Genomic DNA, 25958 nt, shown 5'->3' on the forward strand with positions numbered 1-25958 from the left:
AGAGAAGGACTTAGTCCGATCAAGTGGGTCTGCCCATGCTCCCAAGATGTCCCAGTTCCTGCATTCAGCCACGAGTCTTCCATTTAATATTGTATTCTGACTTCACGTTTGACTTACCCAAATGAATGACTTAACTGGGTAGAAGACCATCTGCCACATCTCAGCTTAGTTCTGCCTCCTATCTATGTCCCATTGTAACCTCTGACAACCCTCCAGCTAACCACAACAACCCAACCTTTGTGTCATCAGCAAACTTAATTTCGACTTCTTCATCCAGATCATTTACAAAAATCATGAAGTGGAGGCATCATTATTCCTCCTGATGAGTTTCAGATCACCTAGAACCTGATACTAAGGTGGAATGACGCCATCCTCTGGTTCCTTTTGATGGTCACTCAATCTCCTCCATGTCCTGCTACATATTAAGTTTCCTGTTACCTGCGTGGTGGGGTGGAGATCTCTACAAAATGAAGTGTACGACTCTCCTTTCCTGCACTAGCCTGCATTTCACCCTTGTTCAAACTGCTTAACCCTCATTCAGGGTTTTAGGTACACGGCCAGGTTCCCCGTCTAAAACACAGCAAGATCGGAAGGGTCGGTGGGGAGATAACCCGACAGGACGCCTCTGATCACATAGTGCCGTCACAAGATGGAAATCAAAGTGATTCGGCGGAGTATTTTCCGGGCGCGGGGGAAGGAGGGGACTTGAGTCATGAGTGCCAGATTCGTCCTTCACTGTGTTAACGGGATGGGAGGACAGTCAATCTACCAAAACTGCTCCTCCTCTCTGAACTCTCAGCGATCAACCCTCCGACTCCACCTCTTCCTCAGGGGTCCACTGTGCAGAATCGGAGAAGGTACAGAATGTTGCAGTATTAGTAAAATTGATCACGGGCACTGTCCTCTCCAGCTCCAAAGGCATCTTCGACAGGCGATGATCAGAGATAGGGCATCGATCACAATGTATCCCCACCACCCAGGACACGCCCTCTTCTCATTGCTACCGTCAAGGGGCAGTTAACGGAGCCTGAACCCCCACATTCAACGTTTCAGAAACAGGTTCTTACCCTCCGCCATCAAATTTCTAAATAGAAAATGAGCCCATATGTACGATGACATAATATTCCTCTCTTTATGAACTACATATACATTGAAAATACATTTAATATTAATATGCAAAAAAATAAATCTACATTCACTCGTGGAAAGAACGTAGTTTGTGAGTTCACTGGAGGGGTCTGTGCTATCTGACAGCACGTCAATTATAATTTATTTCTTAATGTAATTTATACTTTTATAACTTGATATTTTCTGTCTAGATATGTGCCAGTGATATTAAACCAGATTCTGACATCTTCAAACACACGAAGCTCCCTTCTGAGACCCTCGGTAATCAGGCACTCAGACCTCATCCCCCCAATCACATCCACAGTCACACCGAGCCACTGCCCCCTTCTCAGATATGTTACTGATTACCTCTCCGAGCCCTTCGCCCTCTCTTCACCCCCAATCCTTCCTCTCCCTAAACAATTATCACCTCCTCCAACCCCAACATCAGCTCCACCGGCATCCACACCACGCCCCTCATCTAATGTTTCCTCTCCACATGTTGATTCTTAATGACCCTGGTCCCTGATTCTCACACCTTCCATTCCAGATATTATTGTTTCCCTGCGTGATACCGTTATGAGTTCGGTGCTTCGCCTCGAGTAGATTGAGAGCCTCGCGAAAGGGTGGAGGTGGTTAAGAGGGGGAATGTTGTGGGTGTGACGCCTGTCCGGTTATAGTTGGTAAGTCTGGCATTACCCCACGGACAGGTTATACTCCTGCGCTCTGCCTACCAAAGCCATCAATTCAGATCTGTCTATCCTCACGGCATGTGATACCAATATGGTGGGAGAGACCATTTGGGCTGTAGGCCCACGGTAGTAATGTGACTGCTCGCATTTTCTCTGACCGTGTACCGCTCCGGTTCCACATGACCCTCCCCGCACCCCAGGCGGCGTCACGATCAGCTGACAGTTTTCCACAGAGTGGCTCAGTGTTGGAAGGAAAGAGGGGTGAGCTGTTAGTGTGGGTGTGTCAGCATGCTGTTTTCACTGCCCTAGGAGCCGGTTATTCCCGGTGGGGCTGAATGTACCTTCCCAATGAACAGTCGGATATGACACCAGCGAGCGTTTGACAAGAGATGCAGACCAAGTTAATGCAAACAGCGTTGGCTTTATTGATTCATGCAGTTAATTTGGGAAATGGTTATACCACCGCGGGACAGATGTCAGAAAGGCAGTGTGGTCAGTAGTGAGCTCCGAGAAGGAGCTGCCACATGCCGTGGAAAAAGAAATATTAGAACCCCTGCTACCATCAGAGTACACAAGAGTGTTTACAGTTACATCAACACAGGAAGTGGATCATATCAAACATCCGCCGGCTGTTCTGCCCAGTATTTACACAGCTCTGGTGCCGAAAACCCGTGCGGTGCGACAAAAGTGGCCCGTGTCTCTTGACTTTCCGCCGTGCACTCGCATAAGAGACACAGACCTCCACTCGAAACTCAAACGTCAGTCTGGGATTCCTCGTGGTTTTGGACGTGTTCTCTATCGTACTGTTACGCCGGGAATGAAAGAGATCCTAGGAAACGTCCAATCAGTCTGGTAATCGTGACAAATCGAACCAGGCCGACAAGGTAATATCATTTTGGGGCCACATCGCATTACAAAGGTCAGATAGTCCTGTGTCAGCCGTAGGATCACGGTTGCCAACGTCCCAGAACTGGGCTCCCAATACAGCCACTTTGCGGCCCCTGTGAGAGTAGGTGATGATCCCACACGGGTTGGTCACGGGTATTCGATCTCTGGCATTACCCCACGGGTGAACAGGCCAGTGCTGAGATTACTGAGTGGCGGTGTTGGGAGTGAATTAACAGTGGAGAGCATGTAGAAAGCGGCGTTTAACAGGAAGCAAGCGGAGGATCCAAAGCGTCCTCGTTGGCCTCACGGGGCCGGGCAGTCGAATCCGCCGGTGGAAACGAACCATATCTCATCACTGAAAGATATAAAAGAGAGTTGAGGGGAATGTTTCTGAGTGTGGAAGAGCAGTCCCTTTACTGAAAGTATTGTTCAATTCATCATTAAACCGGTCCCCCTCCAAAGAAAAAAAACAGCGGCGTCACAGAAGCAACGGGTGACTTATTGCTAGAATTTTCTAATCTAGAAACTCCCGTGTCTGTAGTATGACTTCCTACGCCCATGGGATTCTTTGTTTCCGGCCTTTCAAGCAAAATCACATCCCTTCAATATTGTAGTGACCACAGGTGTACACAATCCTGCAGGTGAAGTGTAAACAACATGATGAACAGTTGTCAGGTGACCTCCCAACTCTGGGTGCCAATGATTTTACAGCTGCAGGGCAACGGGTCAGACATCTTCACCATCTCTCTGTCTGTGTCTCCAATCCCACCGACCCACCTACATTTATCCAGAGGGATCCATTGTATGTCACCTTTCAGCTATCTTACAATTTGGGACCGTGTCAGACCTCTTGTTTACCTGTTCCAAACACCTGATCAAATTTATGGAACGTGATTTTCCTTCTACAAAGACACCCTGTCTATGTCTAGTCACTCCAACCTTTCCAAATAGAGGTGGATCCGGTATCCCAAAACCCGCTTCGGGAACTACTTCGCCTCATGAACTGGAGGGAAATCTTGCAGACAGATTTGATAGAGGTGGTGGGGAAGGGAAACATAATTCAGGAGGGGAATGGGATATGTCAGAGGGAAAAACAGTGGCGTATTGGGACATTGTGAGGAAGGAGAGGCGGTGAACCTACAGACAGTGGGTTGGATTGTACTGCACCTATTTTAATGCGAGAAGTGTGGGAACAAGGGAGCTGTATTTCGAGAGCAGCGCAGTACATGGAACTACGGAGTAATGGCCATAACTGAGGCTTTGTTGTTACAAGGGCAGGAATCGCTTCTGGATGTTCCAGTGCTTCTATGTTTCAAACGGGACTGGGGGAAAAGTGCAAGAGTCAGATAATCTCACAGCAGCACAAATGGAGGAGTCGTGATCGGATCATTCAGTGAGTCAATGTGAATGGAGTCAGAATCCGGAAGAGTAGATATGATATTGGAAGTATGAAGTAGACGGATCAGTTAAACAGCCAAATAACGACCGAGGAACAATTCAGGAGATTGATTTTGGAAATATGTAAGCATAAAGACATTTATTATTGTGACATTAACTTCCCTTATATTGCCTGGAACCTCCTTAGAGAAAAAGGTTTAGATTGGCAGATTCTGTTCGAGGAACACATAAGTGGTTTCGACTCATTAGTGGCAGTACATCTGAAGGAAACACCATATTAGACCAATGAACCAGGTCACCTGCCATATTTCCCGATGCGATACGGCCAGACCTCCTATCACAGACAGTGACCACAACTCCTATTCTTTACCCTGGCATTGAAAGAGGATAGGAAGAGACGGTATTATAAATTAGTTGATTGGTGGGAGAGCGAATTACGATGCTATTTGTCAGGAAGTTGGAAACGGAAATTGGGAAGAGATATACGCAGGGTAATGCACAACTGAACTGTGGATTTTTTTTTAAGGAAGAGCTAGCATATTCTTCTGGATAGGTTTGTCCCATTGAGACAGGGTCGACGATGGTAGAGTAAAGGAGTCATGGTTGATAAGAGATAGTCCTGAGAGAGGAAGAAGCAGACTTAAAATTTAGGAAGCAGGGATCAGAGAGGTTTCAAATGAACTACAAGTTAACCAGGCAGGAGCTTAGAAACCCAAAGGCCATTTACACCTATGTGAAGATCAGACGGATGACTGCGTAGGTCCGATCAGGAATAACAGAGGAAATATGCGCCTGAGGTCGGCCCAGATAGTGAAGGTCCTTAATGTATATTTTCTTTCAGTGTTCACAATTGAGAGGAAATTTTTCAAATGTGAGCATGATGTAGAAGAGGCTGATATGCTTGAACATATCGATGTTTAGAAAAAGGATGAGCTGAAATTTTCGAGAATATTAAGGTACATAGATTCCTATTGCCGGAGGGGATGTATCCCAGTTTTCTACAGGAAGGGACGGAAGTTTCTGCTGCGCCTTTGGTAATGACCTTTCTGTGTCATCTGGCTATTGCAATAGTATCACAGGATTGGACGTTGCCAGCTGTTATTCCTTTGACCAAGGAAAGAAACAGGGAAAAGGCTGGGAATTACAGACCAGTAGGCCCAACGTACGTGCGGTCAAACTATTGGAGGATATATTTCGACAGTATCTCAGGACAGTTGAAGAACGACAGTCTGATCATGGCTGTGAGAGGGGCAGGGCATGTCTCAGGAACGGAATCAAATTCTTAATTATTGGACAAAACACACTGATGAAGATTTTAGGAAAACTTTCTCAGCTATGGGTGGCAGACAAATGTGGCTACTGTAGATAGAACTAGCTTACCCACAGAAAACAGAGTGTGGTAACAGGTGGAGGGTATTTCGCTTGGAGGTCAGTGACCAGTGGTGTTCCGCAGAAATCTGTTCGGGAAACAGGTGATTAGGCTGTTCCATTTCCAGATGACATTTCGGGATATTGTGGACTGTGATGTAGGTTACAACAGGGCAATGAGGAAGGCAAAGTTGGACTGAGAATTGGCAAACTCTGAGCTCAATGTAGAAAAGTGTGAAGTGATACACTTTGCAAAGTCGAATTTGAATGCAAGATGCAGGGTTCGTGACAGGTTCATTATCAGTGTGCAAGTACAGAGTCATCTTTAGTTTCACGCTCATAGACTCATCAAAGTTGACACGCAAGTTGAATAGGTTGTTATGAAACTGTGTGAGATGTTGGCCTCAATCGTCGAGGGGTTGAGTTCAAAGCCGCGAGTAATGTTGCCGCTCATTTAAACTTGGGATATTGTGCTCAATTCTGGTCGCCTCATTACAGGAAGTATGTAACAGCTTTCGAAGCTGAAAAACTGAGATTTACCAGTATGCTGCCTAGACTATAGGGATATTCATATGAGGATAGGTTTAGCGAGCTCTGGCTTTTCCTTTTAGAGCGAAGAAGGTGAAAGGCGACTGCATACGGTTGTACAAGATAAACGGCATAGGTCATGTGGATGGCCAAAGACATTTTTCCCACTGTGGAAATAACTACCAAGAGATATAATTTTAAAGTATTTAGACGGAGGTATAGGGGCTGCCTGGCGTGTGTATTTACACATACAGGTGGGTGTGTGGAACGCGGTGTCTGGAGTCCGGTAAGAGACATATCTATCAGGTACATTTAAGAAACTCTTAGACACATGGATAATAGAAAGAAAAAGACGGCTCTGTAGGAATGAAGGTCTTGAGTCGGCAACAATCAAGGATAAAGGGCGAACATAAAGGTCTAGTGTTCTATATTTTCTGTTTCTGACCGACCGTCAGCATGAGCACCCACCTGATACCGCAGCGTCTCTGATTCATTAACTGACCCGATCACAGTCACAACATTCCCCTGCACTTACCTTTCAAAAAAACCATGGAACCACCTTGACTCCCTAATCGTGGTTGTGGAAAAAACAAATAAAGAATTAGAGACCGCACATCAACCAGTAAACTGTGACCAACTCTTCCCTTATCACTGCCACCCGACGCCTGAACCCTTCGAAAGATGCTCAGCGGCAGCGCCGGGATACCAGCCCACCTTCCCTCTGGGCACACTGACCCCTTAGAAGTCAACATCAAGTTCAACAATCCCACCAAATTCCTTCCCTCTATTGATTCCTGAACCGGAGAGTTCTCTGGAACACTGACCGAGCTTCTCTCTCGGGACACACAGTGTAGCCTTTCACACCGTTTCACCCCTTGGAGGCGCAGTGTGATAAACGAGCCTTCTATCTGACAGCACCAGAGCGTTCCCACCATTCCGTAGGGACGGACACCCAACAGTTACTGCAGCGGCTCTGGTTCATTTACTGCCCCGCTCGCACACAAAACATTCCACATCCATTTACACTCTTTTACCTAAAGCTACAGACTGTTTCAAGGACAAGATGAAGGTATAAAATTAGCGAGAGACTCTCAGCTCAATGATAGATGTAGTTATGAAGAATGAGCTGGAAAATCATGTACCATTGAACAGCCTGGATAGAGTAGCTGGAGCGAGGCCGTTTCCTATGGGGGGTTGGGAATTGGAGCAGAGTGCGTAGCCTAAGAGTGGATGAAGAATTCCTTTCGCTAGAACATAGAAGATAGAATAGTACAGAACAGTGCAGGCCCTTCGGCTGCAATGTTGTTGTCGACACTTAAACCCTGCCTCCCATATAACCCCCCGGCTTAATAGAACATTCTGTAGTACAGCACAGCACATGAGGATCAGAAGATGCTGAATTTGAAGAATTCATTGCCATGGATGTGGAGGCCATGTTTGTGATTTTATTTAAGGTGGAGTTTGTTCGGCTTTTGATTCGTAAAGGTAACAAAGTACAGAGATTAAAACAGGAGAAATGAGGCGAGCGGGATAACAAATGAGGCAAGATAACTTCGTGGAGAGTTTCGATGGGCCAAATGGTTCAATACTTCTCCCACATCTCATGATCTTATCGAAAACTAATTATAAATCGTCCGTGTACCGCTACCTGCTGATGAGATTTTTGAGACATTATTGAGGGTGAAACTTTGGAGTATCTTGTGATAAAACAGTCTCAGGCCAGCAGTGTTTTGTACAGGGGAGATCTTGACTGAGAAATCTGTCCGGAAAATTTGAAAAACTTAAGAATTTATTGCAGGGTTCTGTGATCAAACAGCATTCAGCCATTCACTTTTTGAGTCGAGGACAGTCGTTCAAACGGTCCCGACCCTTTGAAGGAGCAGCGTGAGGAGATGGGGTTCACCATGGGAGAGTTTCCACTCCTCTGTCAGCGTGAACACCCTAATGATACATTGCCTCTGATTTATTTATCGCCTCGCTCACAGAGACAATCTTCCTCATGCATTTACTCGCCAATTCCGAGCCTTTGGCCGCTAATTGTTTTTTTGGCGCCAGAATCTGAAGAAGCCTCAGTCGTGTGCAGCGAGGTGAACCCAGAGACGTGGTTCACTGCTCGCTCAGCAGGACGTACACAATGCCGCCTCGCACAACATGGGGATTCATGGTGCCTTCATGCGAGGTGTTGTCTTTGATGGGACAGTGATAATGGTCTGATTCTGACAGTGCATCAAGTGACTTTGTGGGAAGGTGGGACAAAGATATGGACTAACTGTGTCTGGGCATCCAAAACGGGACACTACATGGTGGCTCTGCTTTATGCTCTCCGTTGTCTCGGAGCACCAGCAATGAAATTCAGATCTTTTGCCCGGGACAGGGATTGGGAGAGGGAAGAGTGGTTGTTGGTTAACCTGGGTGAAATCTCGTGTTTCACTTTCCACTGCTGTATCTGCATTGGGTTAAGATATGTGCTATTGGTGACGTGGTGAGAGTGATGGATTCACCCTCGGAGTAAGTGTTCCTCACACCACGGGAGTGGGGTTGTCCTGTGTGGAGGCATGCTGCTCTCATTGGATATTGGGAAACTGTGGGTTCTGATGAGGAAGCTGTGCATATGATATGGTAGCTCCGGAAACATGGCGAGATCTTGCGAGCTGCCCCAGTACGTTCTAGGAAAGCCCGTTGGCCACTGATCGTAGAAAAAACCTCAATAAACGTGTCGCTGTATGACCTACTTGATGCAGGAATACACAAAGAAGTTGGAATTGTTGACATGGACATTCTGCGCAGTGAGCGTGCGGTTGAAATCCGGTGCGTCGATCATGACATCCCTAAGGATAATCCTGGCAAACACATCCATCATCGGGAAATGAGTGATAAACACCTGAAAGATGCAAACACCGTAAAATGGGAACAGGGAAATTCCAGTTCACCAGCCCCCCTCTCTCGGCCCTGTTCTTCCATTCAATCAGGTGTCCTGTCACATCTGAGATCATTTTGCAGTTCCACCCGCCGCCCAGCTTCCAGACCCCCGATACTTTCCCCTGCAGCCCCTACACCTCCTCTCCCTTCAGTATCCCGGAACAGAAACAATCGGTTAGAAACGCACCCACCATGACTCACTGCATCTACCTCAGGTTCAGATTCAGATACACTGATTTATCACACTTCCTCGCCTTTTTTCAGACCGGCCTGTCGTTTCCTCAAAGAATACCTGCATATTTGTCAGGCATGATTTCCCATTCAGATAATCATGCTATGTTCGCCCTTTTGCACCGTGTGCATTTAAGTAACCCCAAACTCTTCCTTCATATTGGACAGCAAAAGTGTCTTGAGGTGCCGAATTCCACACCCTCCTGGAAAACATTGACATTATTCGGTGCTGACAGATCTCTGGGACTTAATCTCAAACACCTGAACCAACTCCAGTTTTTCCTCCTGGTCAAGTACTTGTGTCTGATTTCAGATGCTGATAAAGAAGCTACATTCAGACAATTCTGTAGGACTGCTTCCTGAACACCTGCCTCTCTAGAGATTGAGGGGGATGGGGGTCAGACACAATACAACGTATTGTCCGCTTTCAGCTGGTACTCACTCCTGGGTCGGTTGCTGTTGGAGGATTGTCCCAGAGCTCTTCGGGAAGCATGAAGTAGATTGCAGACCCTCCTTGCCCGGTGAATGAAATGAGAGCTTGTCCAGTCAATTGGATCTCCATCCCTAAAAGTGTTGTAGAATATTATAATCCTTAATACATGTCTTTGGAAACACTAATATACTAAAGCGTTGGTTTCAATACAAACCCTACGTTCCGCGTTGTGGTGACTACATTACAAGCTATTTTAAGATCAATCTGAATCTTCACTCCCACACAGACCTCCATATGCTTATCAAGGAGTTTCCTAAGTGATCAGTTGTGCCTGCCTCTGACACCACCGCGGGCAACATACCACACGCGTTCTCAATAACCATGTCAATTTCTGCTGCAGGTTTAATGGATCTGTGGTGCGGATCCCAGATTTCCTTCTACAATCTAACTTCACACTTGTCGGGGTTGAACAACACCTACTCTTTATTAGCCTACCGCCACATCCTGTCTCTGTCCTACTGCAGCCTACAGCAATACTCCACATTATCTCCAAGTCAGCAAAGCTTCTTGTCATCTGCAAGCTTAATATTCCAATTTACACTGGCTCATCCAGTTCATTCTGAGTCATGGAGTCATCGAGTTATAGAAGAGAACATCACAGAAACAGGCCATTCGGCCTATCTGCTCAGTGCTGAACGAGTAAAAGTGCCTGATTCCTTCGATCACCACTGGGATCCTAACCCTTCATAGTCCCCCCATCTATGTTAGTATCCAAACTTCGCTTAAACTTTGAAGACGATCTCGCATGCACCAATATTTGCTGCCAGGTCTTTAAACGTTGCCATAACTTTTGAGTTAAGACGGATCCCCTCAAACTTTTCAACTTTCACTGTTAACCTCTGCTTGTATTCCCACCTAGCCTCAGTGGAAAACGCCTGAATGGTTCAACCCATCATAATTATTAAACCTCTGTGAAATGTCCTCTAAATATTCTGTATGCAGAAATTAACGTCCTAACCAATTAAATATTCCCTTATAACTAAGGTCCTTAAGACCCAGGAATTTCCTATTAAAATTCTTCTGTTCTCTTGCAAACTTGTTTATTTCTCAGTTTTGACAACTTAAACATAACTTCACATCTCCTTTACTCAATACTTTTAGTTAAGACCAATCTACAAACATCTTTTATTACGTCCCGATCAACCTGTGACGCTATTTTCAGTCTATTATGGACCTGTATTCCCAGATCCCTTTGCTCTGCCGCACTCCTCAGTGCCCTGTCTTTCACTGTTTAAGATTTACCGTGGCTGGTCTGACCGAAGTTGCAAATCTCGCACTTGACTGAATTAAGTTCCATCTGCCGTTTTAAGCACAATTTCCAGCTCGCCCAAGTCCCGCTGCAGGTCATGACAGTATTCCTCACTGTCTACTACATTCCCGATCTTAGTGTGATCCCTGAATTTTACTAATCGAGTGAACCACATTATCATTCAGATCCCTTAGATAGATGGCAAACAACAACGGACACGGCATCAATCCCTACGGCTCTCTACTAGTCCCAGGTCTCCAACCAGAGAGGCAACAATGTACTTCGCTGCCCCGCAAAGCCAGTGTCTAATTCAAATTACTACCTAATCTTGAATGCATCGAAACTTCTTGACCAAACGCCCACGCGGGCCCATCTCAACTGGAATACTGAAATCCATGTATACAATGTCCATAACCTTGCTTTCATCAACTTTAGTGGCAACGGCCTCAATAATGTATAAGCAGGAAGCTAAGCTGATTAATCCTCATCCATGTTTAAACAGATACTTATGTTTCCATTTGATTAGAATACCTTCAACTAATTTTGCCACTATTAGTACCCGTCTGAACGCCCGATAGTTTCCTGCTTCATGATTACAGCAACAACATTACCTATACTGCATTCCTCTGATACATCACATACTGCTGACTATCACTTTTAACACGCCTGTGATGTTTCCACTTGCATCCCTAAGTTGCGACAGGGCAACAAACACGTCCTCCTCTGTGAAGATGTTGCCGCTTTGCCTCTGTGCTATAGATGCTGTAGCGGTCTACTGACTCAATGCAGATGAAAAAGAAAAATCATTTATGACCTCCCCACTTCTTTTGACTACACACATGGAATACCATTCAGGTTTTCCAGAGGAATAAAATTTGTCCTTTGCAATGCTTTTGTTCTTAACATATATGTAGTCTCCCCGGTCATTCCCCTTTACTTGTCTTTTGGGGAAAACTCATGCCTTCCTTTGGCGCTCCTGATTCCTTTTTATGTGTTCCATTGCATTAGGGTTACTCCATAAATACATATGTTGTTCCTACCTGCTTATACGTGATATACATCTCCAGTTCTTCTCAGCCTGCGCCCCCACATCTCTAGATAACCACGGTTTTCTACACTTGTAATTTTTACCTTTTACATACAAGCATTGTACTCTCATAACGACAATTTTCATAGCCTCCAACTTAACAATTGCATAAGTGTCTGAAACAGCCTGTCCCAGTTGACAGACGACAGATTCTTTCTGATACCATCAAAATTGGGCGTTCTCCTACCTTCCGAGTTTTGCTGTTTGAAATAGAGGTACAGCGGTGCCGTGACAGATCTGCGAAAGATGACCCAGCTGACGTGCATTCCGACCCAGACCGATTCATTGTAACGGCGGAACTGTTGACAGAGGATGGAGTTCTTACTGTAAGGATTTGTAAGAGGGGTTCGGTGATGTGCGTTTCGGAATTGAGGAGGAAGGCTAGCTTACGGGGAGGCAGAACAATATGAGCATAGCAACGAACAGAATGTCATGACACTGACCAGCGTAAGGGCTTAAAGTAGTAGAAGTTCCTCTGAACAGATACACTCAGTAATGCGCACATGTATCAATAGTCCCTTCGTGGTCCGAAGGTTCCCTGGCAAGTCGGCAGCGTATTGTAACAACCAACGTAGAGTTTTATAGCACTCACAAATGGGTTCAATTCCCCGCCGTCCACATCATCATTCTCGGCTGCAAAGAACTCTCCGTTGTCCCTGTGATCGCGTGGGTTTCCTCCGGGTGCTCTGGTATCATCCCATATTACAAGGACGTATTGGTCATGGAGAGTCATTGGTGGGAAGATATGCCAATCCTGGCGAACTACCGCAGCACATCCTCAGAATGTGTTGGGCGCAAATGATAACGGCGGATTTACTGTCTGTAACAAGGTAGCTGTGACAAATCAAACATAGAACAGGGAACATAGAGAAATAGAGGAACAGGCCCTTCGGCCTACAACACTGTGCCGGGTCAATTAAAATCGTAATCAACTGGCTAACTAAAATATGTCCCTCTCTCTTCACATTGTCCATACGCTAACATTTTCCTTCAGGTGTCTATCTAAATGCCTGGGAAAAATCGCTAATGTAACTGTTTCCACTAAAATAAAAAGGTTGAAAGGGATATTGTATGAAGAAAGTCTGGCAGCTCTTGGGCTGTATTCCCTGGAGTTCAGGAGAATGAAGGGGGATCTCCTAGAAACATTTAGAATGTTAAAATGTCTGATCAGAGTAGATTTGGCAAAGTTATTTCCCGTGGTAGAGGATTCGAAGACAATTTGCTCCGACTTCAGAATTGAAGATCGTCCTTTTAAAACTGAAATACGGAGAAATTACTTTAGTCATAGGGTGGCAAATCTGTAGAATAGGTTGCCACAAGCGGCTTTGGAGGCAAAGTCATTGGGTGTATTTAAGGCAGAGATAAATACGTTCTTGATTAGTCAGCGCATCAAAGGGTATAGGGTGAAAGTAAGGGAGTGGGGATGAAGGGAAGAATTGGATCAGCCCACGTTTGAATGGCGGAGCAGTCTATATGGGCCTAATGGCGTATTTCTACTGCTATATTTTATGGCCTTATGGTCTAACAACACAGGTCGCACGCTCGAAGCATTCAGCGCACCCGGGGTGAAAAACCTTGTCCGTAAAATCCCATGGAGACATAGAGAAATACAACACAAGCCCGTCAGCACATCTAATCCATGCAGTGACCAGTTGAAATGTTACTGCTGTCGATCTGCACCGAGACCAAAGACTTACATACCCCATCATCCATGTAATGATCTAATCTTCGCTTAAACGATCAAATCCACTTCACATGCCTCACTTGTGTGGGTCGCTCATTCCACACTCTCATGATCCTCTGAGTGAAGAGGTTTTTCCTCATGTTCCTTTTAAACTTTTCAACTTTCACACTGGACCCAGGATGCTGGTTGTAGTCCCACTCAACCCCAGTGGAAAAAAGTACTCCACTCGTAACATTGTAAACATCTTTCAAAACCACTCTCAATCGTTTAAGAAATACTGACAAAACTTTTTACAATATTTCCTTGTAATGCAGATGTTCCGGTCGCGGCAATATCTTTGTAAATTTTCACTGTACTGTTTCAATCTTAATTACATCTTTCCTTTATGAAGGTGACCACAACAGCAGACAATACTCTAGATTGGGCTTAACCAATGTCTGAAACATGTTCAGCTAAACATCTCATCTTCAGCACTCAATACATTGATTAATGAAGGCCAATGTGCTGAACGATTTTTCTACGACCGTATCTGCACATGACGACACTTTCAACGAACGATGGACCGTATTCCAGATCACTTTGCTCTACCACATTCTTCAGTGTCCTGATGTGTGTTTATTCCTGCCAAAGTGTAAAGACTGGAACTTGTCTGCATTATGTTCTACCTGCCATATTTTAGGCGATTTTGTCAGCTGGTGCATATCCCACAGGAAGCCAAGATAGTCTTCCTCGCTGTCCACTACACCCCCAGACTTGGTGTCACCGACATTTTGCTGATCCAGTTAACCACATTATCATCGGTCGCGTTGATATAGATGAAAGAAAGCAACAAAGAACACAGCACAGTCTATAACACATCGATACTCCCCGGCCCCAGTCTGAGAGACAAACATCTACTGCCACTATCTGGTTTCTCCCACAAAGCTTCTCCCACAATGCCTTGCCTTCATCCATTTATTTTCCTGGTAACTTCCTGATAAACTTATAAATTGGTTAGAAATAAACTACCAGGCAGAAGCCCATGCCGATGGTACTTAATTAGTCAACGTCTATCCAAATACTTCTACATCAGGTCCCTTGGAACAATTTCCAGCCACGTTTCCTCAACTGATGTCAGAAATTCCTGTTTATAATTTCGTGCTTGACGTTTAAAGCCTTAAAAACAGCGGAATATCATTGGTTACCCTCTCATCCTCTGGTATCTCTCCAATTGCAAAGGATGTTTTAAATGTTTCTGCTCAGGCTCAAGCAATGTCTGAGCTGGCTGTCTGTGGCTTCCGAGGGATCGCATTATTAGTTCCTGGGTATTTATCCACTCTGGTATGCCTCATGTTAGAAAACACCTCTTCATCTGTAATCTGTACAGAACCCATGATGTTTCTGCCGCTTTGCCTCACTTCCATAGAATCCGTGCGCAAATCTTCAGGAAAAACAAACATCCCCCCCCCCATCTGTTTTGGCTCTACACATGGATTCTAATCTTCCAGCAGAGCAATTCTGGCCCTTGGCAATCCCTTTGCTCTTACCATTTCTATATACTTGCTTAGGGTTCACCTTGCCTACTCGTTATTCCTTCCTTTAGCCCTCCAGAATTCTTTCTCAAGTGCTATCTTTCAATTCCTGTACTCCATAATCACCTCATTGGTTCCTACCTGGCTATACTTGTGAAGTACATTTTTTTTCCTTTTTCTTAATCATTGCCTCAATAACTTTTGAAAACCAAGTTTCTCTACACTAGTTACTCTTCACTATTATTCCGACATGCGCATAGAAGTTTTGTAGTCTCAACATGTTGTTTCTGAAGCCCTTCCACCGACAGAGAAAAAAAAAAACTCACAATTGACGGCCTCCTGCATACTTCTTTGTTATTACTGCCTCTCACGTAAAACACATGTCAAAGTTACTTCTCAAATATTTAAACCATTAATGACCTCGCCTCAGCTACCGCCACTTCAAAAAAGCATTCCGAGTGTGCGCAAATTCCTACTAGAGCACGGACCCACTAATTCAGTAAACATCCTAGTAAAGCTCCTTCGTACCCTCTCCAAAAGACACAACAAAATTTACCCTTTATCCTCCCCTCCCTGGGTGAAGTGGGGCCAGGGTGGGTAGTCAGCAGGCTGCAGTTCTCCAGCTGCGTCTGACTCCCCGGTGTTGATGGATAAGCAGCTCCATAGTTCAGAACCAATGACGGAGGAGTGGAGACAATTCGTCCCTACGGCCTGAGGAAGAATGATGTGGACGTGAATCTGTACGTGGCAGTGTTGGGTAATTAGAGGCTCGGGTATCAACAGTGAAAAATGACCTGTGACAGGGAGGTTCTCCAGAGAATGGATGTGGCTGAAGGAGAAACGGGACTTCCGGGGGAAGGAGGAATGAAAAAGTAATAGTCAGCGATCACATTACCTGATAATCCGCAGTGGTACAGAGGACATCATATCCCAAGCAATGACTGGAAGCAAAAACACAATGAGAGAGTCAGAAGCTCAATAGACAATGCAGACAGGCATCCCACACATTCCACAAAACAGTGCATTCTCTGATGTGTGCCATCAGAAGAGAAGGGCTCTCAGATCAAACCCAAACGTGCAACCAGGTACGACATTAAGAGAGCCATGCGCTAAACATGGGGGATGTTATCTGGTGAGAGGCTGGTTTGTAGAAAGACGCCGTGCTGGAGAGGGGACCGCGAATGTATTTTTTGAAAGGAGCTCGGTTCTTAGCTCTCATATTGTATGTTGCGGAGTGTCTACTGTTACGGATGTGGCTCGGTACAAATGTTTAATCCGAGTACTCAGTTGTGATTCTTGCCTCGGTTTCCGTCGCAGGGAGAATCAGGATTTAAGCGATATGGATTGAAGAGGCGGAGTTTGTGAATGGAAACCGGGTAGGGGAGGGCAGCTGGTCCCGGAAAACTGATTGAAGGAGGGAGGCGAGGCAGGCAGTGCCTGGTCGGAGGGAGTGCAACACACGGAGGCAGCACTGGCAGGGATACAAGGAATCGGGATAGAGCGGCAGATGGTGGGACTGCGACAGGAAAGGAATTTGATTCTTGTCTTACTCTTTGCTCAAGCCTTCCACGCTGGCCAGCGAGGCGACAAGCAGAAACACGGGCAGCATTGTTACCCTAATGAGAAACCGAAACAGTCACTATCCAGTATTTGCCATGGGCATAAGGCCATTCACAGGGTTATACAGCAAACAGCCCATCGGCCCGCCGAGCCAGTTCTATACTCAACATCATTGTATTGCGAAATAATTCGTACATTGGCTATAATCCCACACTTTTAACTGGCTCATCTCGATAGAGGGGATGGAGTGTCAGCGTATCTCTACTCAAGCACTATCCTTCCCACTGCACTGCAGCGGATTCTGGTTAGCATCCTCGACAGCAGGAGAGCCAGCCCTAGTTGATTCCGGTCACTTAACAATCCTGGTGAGCCTCTCACTCCGCCTCTTAGATCTATATTGTGTGCTACTGAAGCCTCTGCTACATGGGATAACATTCCCGCCGTGTGAACTATGCATGCCCTTCATCGGTTAGAACACCTCAGGTAGCCTCCTCCACTCCAGGAAAAGACAGAGTTTCTGTCAGAGAGATGGGGAAGGAGGGAGTGCGAGAGGATAGGCGGGAGAGGAAGAGTGATTGAGTGGAATTGGACGAACACGGTAAGGAGGTGTAAGAGTGGGTTGAGGGTAGGGCTGCTCGGACAGAAGGAGGGGGTTTGGTGTGGAGTGTAAAAATAAGCTGTGCACTGTACCTCGTACATCAGATAAACCAATTCAGTCAAATCTCAGCCGAGCAGAGATATTTCATTTCTAAAGCGCCTTCCCACCTTCTCTGCTGCCCAGACCAACTTACGTTTCTCTCCCTCCTCAGTTCTAATGAAGTGTACTTCATCTAATGCCTCTCCCCTTCCTCTCCTGACAGCTCCTGTCTGCCATAAGTATTTATTTATTGTAATTTACAATTTTTCACTCTCACGCTGTGCTGTTGGAACAGAAGAAGAAATTGCACCAAATATGTTAACGATGATACACTTCATTCTGAGATTGATTGCCAATGTCATCCCTTGATGATGGAGCAGATCACTGATCCAAAACATCTGAGTCAGGGAAAACATCCTCGCTGACTCCATCCTGCTGAGACTTTGCCCATTGGAGCGTGTCCATCTGTCTATCCATTTATCTATCGATCTATTGATCTACCCATCAGTCGGTCGGTTTATCTATCTATCTATCTATCTATCTCCCTTTACATGTACTTATTGGGAATTTTCTGTCTTTGCACTGTATTGCAGCTACAAAAACACGTTTCACGTCACACAGTGAATGTCAGTGATAATAAATATGATCCCGAATTCTCAAACAAGACAAAACCTGCAGAAGCCGGAAATCAGAGCAACACACACAAAATGCTGGAGGAACTCTACAAAGCAGCAGCATCTATGGGGGGATAAAATGTTTGGTGCAAGAGACAGATGGCCATAGAAGAAAGAAAAAAAATTTGGGTAGGAGCACTAGAGGGAGGTGACAGGCGGGCAAGGATATTAGGTGAGAGGGGGAAAGGGGGATGGGAAATGGTGAAAAGGGGAGGGGGCGTGGGGACATCGGTTTTGGTGCCGTCAGGTTGCACCTACTCAAACGGAATATAAGGTGTTGTTCGCCCAACATAAACGTTGCCTCATCACGACAGCGGAGGAGGCCATGGATGGACATATCGGAATGGGAATGTGAATTGGAATTAAAATCAGTGGCCAGTGGGCGATCCCGTTTGTTCTGGTGGACGGAACGTAAATGCTTGGCGACGTTGTCTCCCAATCTACGTCGAGTCTGGTCAATATACTGGAGGCCTCACCGGGAGCGACAATGGCCTTCATTCTGAGACAGATGTCCATGGAAGAAAGAAAAAAAATGGGGTGCGGGGGGTGGGGGGAGGACTACCAGAGAGAGGCAATTGGCGGGAAGCAGATAAGGTGAGGGGCGGGGGAAGGGGATCGGAAATGGTGAAAAGGAATTAAGCGTGCCCTCATCACGACAGTGATTGATGGACGTATCGGTACAGGAATTGGAACTGGAATTAAAATCGCTGGCCACTGGGAGATCCCGCTTGTTCTGGCGGACTGAGCGCAGGTCTTTTTCAAAGCCATCTCTCAATCTACATCGAGCCTCGTTGATGTACACGAGGCCACACCGGGAGCACAGAACACAATAAAAGATCCCTACAGACTCACAAGTGAAGTGTGGCCTCATATGAAAAGACTGTTTACAGCTCTGAATGTTAGTGAGGGAGGTGTCGGGGCAGGTGTAGTACTTGTTCCGCTTACAAAGATAAGAGCCGGGAGGGAAATTCAGTGGGGAGGGACAAATGGACAAGGGAGTCACGTAGGGGCGATCCGTATGGAAAGGGGGGGGGGCTAGAGGAACTATTCCTCGTTCAACCCTGCTACATGTAAACACTCCATCCCCTTCTCTCAATTCCTACGTCACCGCTGCATATGATCTCAGGATGAGGCTTTTCATTCCAGTGGTCATCCATTTTAATTCCGCTTCCCATTCCCATTGCTGTATGTCCATTCATGGCCCCCTCCGCTGTCGTGATGAGGTCACACTTAGGATGGAGAAACAGCACCTTATATTCTGTACGGGTGGCCTCCAACCTGAAAAACTGAACATCCATTTTTCAAATTTCCAGTAATGCCCTCCAAACCGCCGACCCTACTCCCCCCCCCCCCCACTTTCTATGTCCCATCTCCTTTTCCCTCTCTCACCATATCTCCTTGACCGCCCATCACCTCCCCCTGGTGCTCCTACAATTTTTTTTGTCTGTTTTAAATGGTCCTGTCTCTTTCACATTCCAAGCTAATTTCTTTATCACCACTCCCTCCCCTCCAGGTTTCACCTAACACCTAGTGTTTCGCTCTCCCCACCCGGCGCCTTTTAAATCTACTCCTCAGCTGTTTTTTTTTATCTCCAGTCCTGCCGAAGTGTTTTCGGCCCGAATCTCGGACCGCACTTCATTTTTTCACTGATGCTGTTTGGCCTGCTGAGATCCTAAAAGCATTTTTTGTGATTCTCATTCTGGTTATCAATAGAGGAGAAACCAGTTTCCATCCCTCGGGAATTTTCACCAAAGCTGTCAAAAATATGACGGGTACATCAGCAAAATACAATGCGCGAAATTAGACGCGTTGACATGCCCGGGGAGAAGTACAAGGTATAGACTGGGTTAGCGACTGTTCCCCTATGGTGATCTTTATTCTCTGGGTATGGTACAACAGTTCCACTAACTGGGCATCACCAGCAACATATCTCTTTTCATTTAATAATGACTATGTCTTCTACACCAAAGACGATGCCCTTATAGCTATCCACAGGGTTTTCCATTGCCACCTTCCCACACTCTCACTCAGACGCTCCGTATCCCCTTTCATCATCCCACGCCCTGCCCTTCGCTCATACCGTCACTCTGGCTAGTGTGGTCAGAAACCTTGGTAATAGAACCTGTGACACCCCTCAGTCCATGGGCTGACGTCGCTGTGACCTGAGCACCACTGACCGTGATTTCCCTCTTCTCATAGACTGCGCACATGACAGAGATGCATGTAGACCCACTGTTCGTTGCGTGGATATTAACCGAGTCTCAGGTATAATCTGGAATTCTGACTAATCTAGGATCAGGTAATGGGGGAGACGGTTAGAGCAGTGGTGTGCTCCGTATGCAGTATGTGGGAGGTCAGGGTCAACACAGTTGTTCCTGATGTCCACACCTGCAATAGGTGCATCCAGCTGCAGCTCCTATCAGACCGAGTTAGGGAATTGGAGCAGGAGCTGGATGAACTACGGATCATTCGGGAGGCAGAGGCAGAGATAGATAAGAGTTATCAGGAGGCAGTCACACCGAAAAGACAGGAGGTAGGCAAATGGGTTACAGTCAAGAGAGGCAGGGGGAGCAGACAGAGAGAGAAGAGCACCCCTGTGGCCGTTCCCATCAAAAATAAGTATACCGTTTTGGATACTGTTAGTGGGGATGACCTACCAGGAACAAGCTGCAGTGGTCCTGTCTCTGGCACTGAGGTTGGACCCGCGACTAGGAAGGGGAGGAGGGAAGAGAAGAGAGTGGTATTGATAGGGGATTCTATCGTCAAGGGGGCGGATAGGAGATTTTGTGGGGAAGATCGGGAGTCTCGGATGGTATGTTGCTTCCCTGGTGCCGGGGTCCGGGACATCTCAGATCGGTTGCAGGTTATTCTCGAGAGGGAGGGCAAGAATCCAGATGCTGTGGTCCATGTAGGGACCAATGACGTGGGTAGGATGAGTGAGGGGGTCCTGCGTAGGGAGTTCAGGGAGTTGGGTGCGAAGCTGAAGAGCAGGACCTCCAGGGTAACAATCTCAGGATTGCTACCTGTGCCATGTGCGAGTGAGGCAAGGAACAGAAGGATTATAAAGATTAATACGTGGCTGAGAGGATGGTGCAGGAGGGAGGGCTTCAGGTTTGTAGATAATTGGGCTTTGTTCCAGGGAAGGTGGGATCTGTTCCGAAGGGACGGTTTACACCTGAACTGGAGCGGTACTAACATTCTTGCAGGGAAGTTTGCTAGAGCTTCTTGGGGGTGTTTAAACTAAATTTGCAGGGGGCGGGGATCCAGAATGTGAGACAGGATAGCGAGAGGAAGAATAAAGGACAGGTGGGGACTACACGGTTCCGGAATATTAAGTGTGTAGTAGAGGAAGGTGGGGCGGAACAAGTGATAAGGAGGACTCATGTACAGAGGGATGGTCTGACGGAACATGGAGTTAAATGTGTTGAACGAATAAGTAAATTTAGGAAGGATAACAAAATTCTAGGGTCGTATAGCCTGATGGGAGTTCGGGGAGCTGGGTTAAGCACAATAGGCAGCGATTCAAACAGAGAGAGGAGAAATGGGCTAAAAATTCTATATCTGAATGCACGAAGTGTCAGAAATAAGGCGGATGAGCTTGAAGCCCAGGTGCGAATGGGTAACTATGATGTTGTTGGGATAACGGAGACGTGGCTGCAGGGAGATCAGACCTGGGAAATGAATATACAAGGGTATACGTGCTATCGTAGGGACAGAAATGTGGGCAGAGGGGGTGGGGTGGCCCTGTTGGTGAGGAATGAGATTCAGTCCTTTGCAAGGGGGACATAGGGTCAGGAGAAGTAGAGTCTGTGTGGATAGAACTGAGGAACAGTAAGGGCAAAAGGACCCAAATGGGTCTTGTCTACAGGCCACCAAACAGTAGCATGAATATTGGGTGCAAGTTGAATAGGGAGTTAACATTAGCATGTGGCAAAGGTAATGTCGCAGTAGTTATGGGGGATTTCAACATGCAGGTGAACTGGGAGAATCAGGTTGGTGCTGGACCACAGGATAGGGAGTTTGTAGAGTGCCTACAGGATGCATTCTTGGAACAGCTTGTACCAGAGCCGACCAGGGACAAGACTATTCTGGAACTAGTGTTATGTAATGAACAGGATTTGATAAGCGATCTCGCAGTAAAGGAGCCATTAGGAGGTAGTGATCACAATATGATAAGCTTTTATCTGCAATTTGAGAGGGATAAGGGCAGCTCGGAGATGTCAGTGTTGCAGATGAACAGGGGAAACTATGGAGCCATGAGGGAGGAGCTGGCCGAAGTTGACTGGAAGGATAGCCTAGCAGAAAAGACAGTGGAACAGCAATGGCAGGTATTCTTGGGAATAATGCACAAGGTGCAAAATCAGTTCATCCCCCAGAGAAGGAAGGATTCAAAGGGGGAAAATGGGCCACAGTGGTTGACAAAGGAAGTCAGAGATTGCATAGCATTAAAAGAAAAGGAAATATGACAGAGCTAAGGTGAGTGGGAGGACAGATGATTGGGAAGTTTTTAAGGAACAACAGATCTTAACTAAAAAGACAATACGGGGAGAAAAAATGAGGTACGAACGCAAGCTAGCCAGGAATATAAAGGAAGATAGCAAAAGCTTTTTTAGGTATGTAAAGAGAAAGAAGATAGTTAAGAACAATGTTGGGCCCTTGAAGAATGAATTGGGTGAAATTGTTATGGGAAACAGAGAAATGGCAGAAGAATTTAATGAGTACTTTAGATCTGTTTTCTCTAAGGAAGACACAAGCAATCTCCCAGATGTAAGAATGGGCCAATGACATAGGGTAGCAGAGGAAATGAAACAGATTGACATTAGGTAGGAAACGGTGATGAGAAGACTGATGGGACTGAAGGCTGACAAATCCCCAGGTCCAGATGGTCTGCACCCTAGGGTACTAAAGGAGGTGGCCCTGGAAATTGCGGATGCATTGGTAATCAATTTCCAATGTTCCTTAGATTCAGGATCAGTTCCTGAGGATTGGAGAATGGCTAATGTTATCCCACTTTTTAAGAAAGGAGGGAGGGAGGAAACAGGGAACTATCGACCGGTCAGCCTGACATCGGTGGTGAGAAAGATGCTAGAGTCCAATATTAAGGATGAAATAGTGGCATATCTAGATAGCAGTGATAGGATTGGGTCGATACAGCATGGATTTACCAAGGGTAAATCATGTTTGACTAATCTGTTGGAGTTTTTCGAGGATGTAACCAGGAAGTTAGATGGGGGAGATCCAGTGGATGTAGTGTACCTCGATTTCCAGAAGGCATTTGATAAGGTCCCACATAGAAGATTGGTGGGTAAAATCAAAGCTCAGGGCATCGGGGGGAAGGCATTGACATGGATAGAAAACTGGTTGGTAGACAGAAAGCAAAGGGTAGCGGTGAATGGGTGTTTCTCGGAATGGCCGGTGGTGACTAGTGGGGTGCCACAGGGCTCGGTATTGGGACCACAGCTGTTTACCATTTACGTTAACGATTTGGATGAAGGCATAGAAAATAACATCAGCAAATTTGCTGATGATATAAGCTGGGTGGCAGTGTGGCATGTGATGAGGATGTTAGGAGAATTCAGGGTGACTTGGATAGGCTGGGTGAGTGGGCAGATACTTGGCAGATGGCGTTTAATGTGAATAAGTGTGAGGTTATCCACTTTGGGAGTAAGAACAGGAAGGTAGATTATTATCTGAACGGTATAGAGTTGGGTAAGGGAGTAATACAAAGAGATCTCGGAGTCCTTGTTCATCAGTCACTGAAGGTGAATGAGCAAGTGCAGCAGGCAGTGCAGAAGGCTAATGGAATGTTGGCCTTTATTACAAAGGGAATTGAGTACAAGAGCAAAGAAATCCTCTTGCATTTGGACAGAGCCCTGGTGAGACCACACCTGGAGTATTGTGTACAGTTTTGGTCTCCAGGGTTAAGGAAGGACATCCTGGCTGTAGAGGAAGTGCAGCGTAGATTCACGAGGTTAATTCCTGCGATGTCTGGACTGTCTGACGCAGAGAGTTAGAGAGACTGGGCTTGTACACACTGGAATTAAGGAGATTGAGAGGGGATCTGATTGAAACATATAAGATTATTAAGGGATTGGACAAGATAGAGGCAGGAAATATGTTCCAGATACTGGGAGAGTCCAGTACCAGAGGGCATGGTTTGAGAATAAGGGGTAGGTCATTTAGGACAGAGTTAAGGAAAAACTTCTTCTCCCAGAGAGTTGTGGGGTTCTGGAATGCACTGCCTCGGAAGGTAGTAGAGGCCAATTCTCTGGATGCTTTCAAGAAGGAGCTAGATAGGTATCTTATGGAAAGGGGAATTAAGGGATATGGGGACAAGGCAGGAACCGGGTATTGATAGTAATTGATCAGCCATGATCTCAAAATTGCGGTGCAGGCTCGAAGGGCCGAATGGTCTACTTCTGCACCTATTGTCTATTGTCTATTGTCTATAATCTCACCAACGTCTCCGACACGCTGATTTGTCTGATACAGAGTCTCTTTGGATGGGATGAAGATGATATGGGAGGGTAAAGATCGAGGTGGATACATATATTCTAGTAGAAACGGGCGGCTGGGGGCCGGTTATTGCATAATGGGGACAGAGACGGAGGGACGAATGGCGGCGAGATAGACAGTGAGAGAGAGATAGAGAGAGAGATGAAATTGTAAGACGGATACTGGAGGAAGTGGGAAAAAAACTGAATATTAACAGAGATAGAGAGGTAGGAGACGGTGTGAGTTAGATGGAGTGGGATAGAGAGAGAGGGGAGAGATATGAAATTGAGAGAGAGAGAGGACAATACGTACATCATAATCCCTAGTCTTTATCATCCAGTGACTGTAGTTCCACTGCAGAGACTCTAAGTGCTACGGCTTACCTCAGAGCTGACTTGCTGTACTGGGTGTGCATTTGTCCAGAGTCTCTAGATTCGGAGAAATGACACAGGCTGCTGCTATCCGGAACAGCCAATGCAGGAGAAGAAAAACAAATTGTGATTTTAAGTATCTTTCATCTCTGCCTATGGTGCTACAGTTCCTCAAACTGGGCATCACCACCAACATACCTCTTTTCATTTAATAATGACTCTGTCTTCTGTACGAAAGTAGATACCCTTATAATAATCCACAGGATTTTTATTGCCACCTTCCCACACACTCAGTCAGCCGCTCCATATCCCCTTTCATTATCCCACGCCCTGCCCTTCGCTCATACCGTCACTCTGGTGAGTGTGGTCAGAAACCTTGGTAATAGAACCTGTGACACCCCTCAGTTCATGGGCTGACGTCGCTGTGACCTGAGCACCACTGACCATGATCTCTCTCTTCTCATAGACTGCGCACATGACAGAGATGCATGTAGACCCAGTGTTCCTGGTGTAATTATTAACCGAGCCCCAGGTTTAACCTCACAAACATCTCCGGCACGCTGATTTGTCTGATACAGAGTCTCTTTGGATGGGATGAAGACGATATTGGAGGGTAAAGATCGAGGTGGATACATATATTCCAGTAGAAATGGAGGGCTGGGTGCGGGACAGAGACGGAGGGACGAATGGTGGAGAGAGACAGAAAGAAAGAGAGATGAAATTGTAAGACGGATGCTGGAGGAAGTAGGAGAGAAAGGAGCCGGAACAGAGATAGAGAGGTAGGAGACGGTGTGAGTAAGAGAGAGAAAGAGAGGATAGAGAGACATAGAGAGAGAGAGGGATGGAGAGAGAGAGGGGGTGAGAGAGAGAGAGAAAACACGATACGTACAGCATAATCACTTGTCTACTGCCAGACGCTAAGTGCTACGGCTTACCTCAGTGTCGACTTGCCGTATTGGGAGTGCGCTTGTCCAGAGCCTCTATATATGGAGGAATGTGACGTGCTGTTGCTATCCAGAACAGTCAATGCAGGAGAATAAAAAACAACTTGTGATTTTAAGTATTC

The 25958-nt window shown here is 46.1% G+C and overlaps 1 protein-coding gene across 1 annotated transcript in view; it reads right to left on the reverse strand.

The window, feature by feature from the left end:
• Window positions 1-2200: 2200 nt before the first annotated feature.
• The window catches only part of LOC140723176 (uncharacterized), a 68386-nt gene continuing 44628 nt past the window's right edge, over window positions 2201-25958 (reverse strand). Inside the window, exons 3-11 of the mRNA XM_073037788.1 lie at window positions 25828-25902; window positions 24905-24979; window positions 16706-16771; window positions 16051-16096; window positions 12148-12259; window positions 9574-9695; window positions 8714-8862; window positions 6517-6549; window positions 2201-3042 (exon numbers count right to left, since the gene is read on the reverse strand). Coding sequence (XP_072893889.1) covers window positions 2991-3042; window positions 6517-6549; window positions 8714-8862; window positions 9574-9695; window positions 12148-12259; window positions 16051-16096; window positions 16706-16771; window positions 24905-24979; window positions 25828-25902 — 730 coding nt within the window. The 3' untranslated portion in view covers window positions 2201-2990. The remainder of the gene's footprint in view (window positions 3043-6516; window positions 6550-8713; window positions 8863-9573; window positions 9696-12147; window positions 12260-16050; window positions 16097-16705; window positions 16772-24904; window positions 24980-25827; window positions 25903-25958) is intronic.

This window comes from Hemitrygon akajei, unplaced genomic scaffold, assembly GCF_048418815.1.
Source record: "Hemitrygon akajei unplaced genomic scaffold, sHemAka1.3 Scf000103, whole genome shotgun sequence".
Taxonomy (NCBI): Eukaryota; Metazoa; Chordata; class Chondrichthyes; order Myliobatiformes; family Dasyatidae; genus Hemitrygon; species Hemitrygon akajei.